The following is a 3,744-nucleotide window of genomic DNA, read 5'->3' on the forward strand; positions in this document are numbered from 1 at the left end:
TCTTATAGCCTACGCCATCTTTATGTAGAGCAACAATTCTTTTTTCAGATCCTCAGAGAGTTCTTTGCCATGAGGTGCCATGTTGAACTTCCAGTGACCAGTATGAGAGAGTGAGAGCGATAACACCAAATTTAACACACCTGCTCCCCATTCACAACTGAGACCTTGTAACAGTAATGAGTCGCATGACACCGGGGAGAGAAAATGACTAATTGGGCCCAATTTGGAAATTTGCACTTAGGGGTGTACTCACTTTTGTGGCCAGCGGTTTAGAGATTAATGGCTGTGTGTTGAGTTATTTTGAGGGGACAGCAAATTTACACTGTTATACAAGCTGTACACTCACTACTTTACATTGTAGCAAGTGTCATTTCTTCAGTGTTGTCACATGAAAAGATATAATAAAATGTGAGGGGTGTACTCACTTCTGTGAGATACTGCGTGTATATATATATATATATAAAAAAATGTTTGTTACACATTCCTTCAAAGATGTTTTTTAAATCTTTTATGACAGCTCCCACGGATCATACTTCCTGCATTTTTGAATCCCCGCTTAGTGATAATCTGATCATTGAAGTTTTAAGTTTTCTTTTCTTTTTTTTCCACCACAGCCCATTTTTTCTAGTTGTGTTTCTATTGTGTAGACAGCAAACCTTTATTAAAACCCCATCTGGTCAGCAGTGAATTACGGCAAAGTAGGAAAGTAGGGGTTTTATGAAATTCCTGAAAGTAAGTAATGGCAATGTGACATGACACCGGACACATCTGGACTTGCATGCGTGTCATAGGTTTTACAAATACTTGAAATGTCCATGTTCTGCTTCCGTTGGCTGCTACAACGCTGCGTCGCTAATTTGAGGATCGATGTTGCTAACCTAACCCATTCTTACGGTCCTTTGCAGTCTTCCAGTAGCGAGAGCAGTTGGATCAGCAGTCCAGATCACGCCGCAGGGAGCAGCAGCAGTAGCCATTGTGGAGTGGATGTTATCGGGCCCCACAGCGGCCCCGGCCCCTGCAGTCCCCACAGTGCCTCGAAGCAGTCGGACCCCGTGGACCTGCTGTCCTACCAGCACATCAACCGTGTCCTGAAGGAAGCCCATTTCCACAGCTTACAGAGCCGGGCTCAGTCCAAGCACAGGTGACTTTCAGGGACAGATTAACCCCATAGCGACCCCTAGATAACAGGGTAAAACTTCTTCATCTCCATCCTCATTCAAACCTGCTTCTACTTTCTAGATCTCTCTGCTAGAGCTCATCTTATGTTGATATTTAATTGGATGGAAAACATGCCCTGGTACTGTAAGCTCTTCGACTAACTAGAGCACAAACATGTTTTTTGTAAGCAATAACAGCTTGACTATGATGCAAACTTTTGTGACTTTCACACTGTGTATTTTTCTTCTGAAAACAGCTGTGTTGAGAATGATGATACAGTTTAGTGGGGATTTGCACTTGGGAGTTTGTTGTTTTGTTGATCAGATATTGATGTGGACCATATAGCAATTCAGCTGAGCACATTTAGATGGGAGGCTTAAACATGCCAAAATATTCCAATGCACTTCTGATTAGTGAACTCCATCGCAGTGCTAATGCATAAAGAAGCCAGTCGATTTAATATCAAAGACTGTGCTGGTAGGCAGATCTGGGTCATTTCTTTATAATCTTGGCTCAGCGTTCTGCCGGATCTCTTGCCTCCCAACCATCACTGAAGCTGGTTGCTCATCCAGGCATCATGCCTTCGAGACCCTGCAGAGATTTTCTTGTGTGCTGTTCAAATTCTGCATTTGAAAGATTGTTGTTTATTTTACTATACCTTTTTGTATGGAAAGATGTACAATACATTTTACATTCAGATCATCTACATTTCTAAATAAAGATGTGTGTTCTCAAGCAAATCTGGGTGTTTAACTTGTGTGATTAACTGAAAATAGTATAGCTGTAGAATAAAATCCGGATAGAAGAAAAAATTGTTTTTGCATTAACAATTCCGTGACTTCTGCGGTTGTAGAAGCTACATGTCAGCGTGTTTTCAACTGAAAGAAAAATTGTCTTTAATCACCAAATCCTCATTTAATTACTACAGTACCAATAATGCTGAACTAAGATTTGCCATTTAGAGAAAGTCACATTAAATATTGCTTATTATGCCATAAACCCTAAATATATGGTTTTATAATCCATGATTTACAGTTTTGCATTGTACTGTTCTTTCTGATTTGATTGTCACTTGGAATTAAGTACAGAGTCTTGTTTCTTTGCCTTTCTGTCTGTATATAGCTTTATTCTCCTATTATGTGTTTTTCTGTAGTACACGTGTGTAATAGATGACAGAGGGAAGGGGAAGAAATCTTCCTTTTCTGGATGTGTAGTGAATTACAGCTCAGTGCCAGACCAGGCATTAATGAGAGATGATCTGTGCTTCAAGGAGTTGTGGGAAAAGGTCATTTTAATTAGAGCACTACATGTCCTTGTCTTGTCACGTTGCGCTGCGTAACGGGTTACATATATTAATTTGCCTCTGGTAAGCACGGCTCCCCGTCTCTGCGTCCTCATTAGAGCTCCTGCGGAAAGCACAGGCCTTTCTTCACTGAAACGAGCATGATAGATGTGTCCAAAATGACCCTGGATCAGTTTATCAGGCCTCTGAAGAATAAGAAACACAGCCTTGATTTGGAATATATTCTCCTATACTTGATATTCGATACCGACGGACTAGATTTCAGACAAAAATGTAAGTATTGTTGCCGTACAGTCTCAAAGCCAGGGTGTAGCTAACAATATGTTGCTGCTGCAGTGTTCTGAGCATTTATGCTATTATATGTTTGCTAGGCATTTTGAAGGCTGTTTTTTGTAAGATGCTCAATAGACCTTCCCAAAGACTCTAGCAATGTTTCAAGTTCCTCTTTAAGTCTATGGGATGTTTTAAAGAATTTAGGAGATGCAAATGTGAACAAATCTTTCTCATAATGTCATCTCAAGTCATAGAGTTTCTCTTCGAAAACTTTTTAAACTTTTTTTTTCACAGAATTGTGAGACAAACTAGCAATTGCGAGTTATAAAGTCAGAATTGCGAGATTATAAACTCACAATTCTGAGTTTATATCTCGCAATTCTGACTTTATAACACGCAATTGCGAGTTTATTTGACGCAATTATGACTTTATTTCTCAGAATTGCGAGTTTATATCTCACAATTCTGTGAAAAAAAAGTCGCAATAACCTTTTTTTATTTATTGTATTTTTTTTTTTTATTCAGTTGCGGAAACGGGCTTACATACTTTACAGAGCTTCCATATCACCCAAATAAACTATGACTAAACCCACTGTAAGAAATTGTGATTTTAATGGTTTAAGACTGTTAATTGGTTAACTATAAGTTTCCTTACTGTGTATGGTGAATAACTGTAATATATCTAACCTTACATTTTACAGTAAAATAGTTAAATTTACAGATTTGGGAAGTGAAAAAGAAGTCATCATATAATTTACAGTGACAAAACTTAAAATGACATTCCCAGAGTTCCCTGCTAATTAACTGAGACAACCCTATAAAGGTCCATATATAAAGGGCTGAATAAAGATTTCAGGACTCAATGGACCCTATTCACTCATCAAAGAAGCACAATGAAGTCAAGACTGTGCGGTCACATCATGTGTGGTACAGTAGTTTAATGAATTCATTGCCTTGTACTCCACTATAATTTAACATTAAGTTGTTAACATTGTTAAATTGTACTTTAG

General features: G+C 38.5%; 1 protein-coding gene across 3 annotated transcripts in view; it reads left to right on the forward strand.

The window, feature by feature from the left end:
• Positions 1-1,889, forward strand: part of LOC107568598 (protein FAM104A) — a 4,191-nt gene extending 2,302 nt beyond the window's left edge. For all 3 annotated transcript variants that reach the window (XM_016254565.1, XM_016254564.1, XM_016254566.1), the window contains exon 4: positions 906-1,889. In XM_016254565.1, coding sequence (XP_016110051.1) covers positions 906-1,145 — 240 coding nt within the window. In that variant the 3' untranslated portion in view covers positions 1,146-1,889. The remainder of the gene's footprint in view (positions 1-905) is intronic.
• The last annotated feature ends 1,855 nt before the right edge of the window (positions 1,890-3,744 follow it).

This window comes from Sinocyclocheilus grahami, unplaced genomic scaffold (assembly GCF_001515645.1).
Source record: "Sinocyclocheilus grahami isolate Dianchi unplaced genomic scaffold, SAMN03320097.WGS_v1.1 scaffold1260.1, whole genome shotgun sequence".
Taxonomy (NCBI): Eukaryota; Metazoa; Chordata; class Actinopteri; order Cypriniformes; family Cyprinidae; genus Sinocyclocheilus; species Sinocyclocheilus grahami.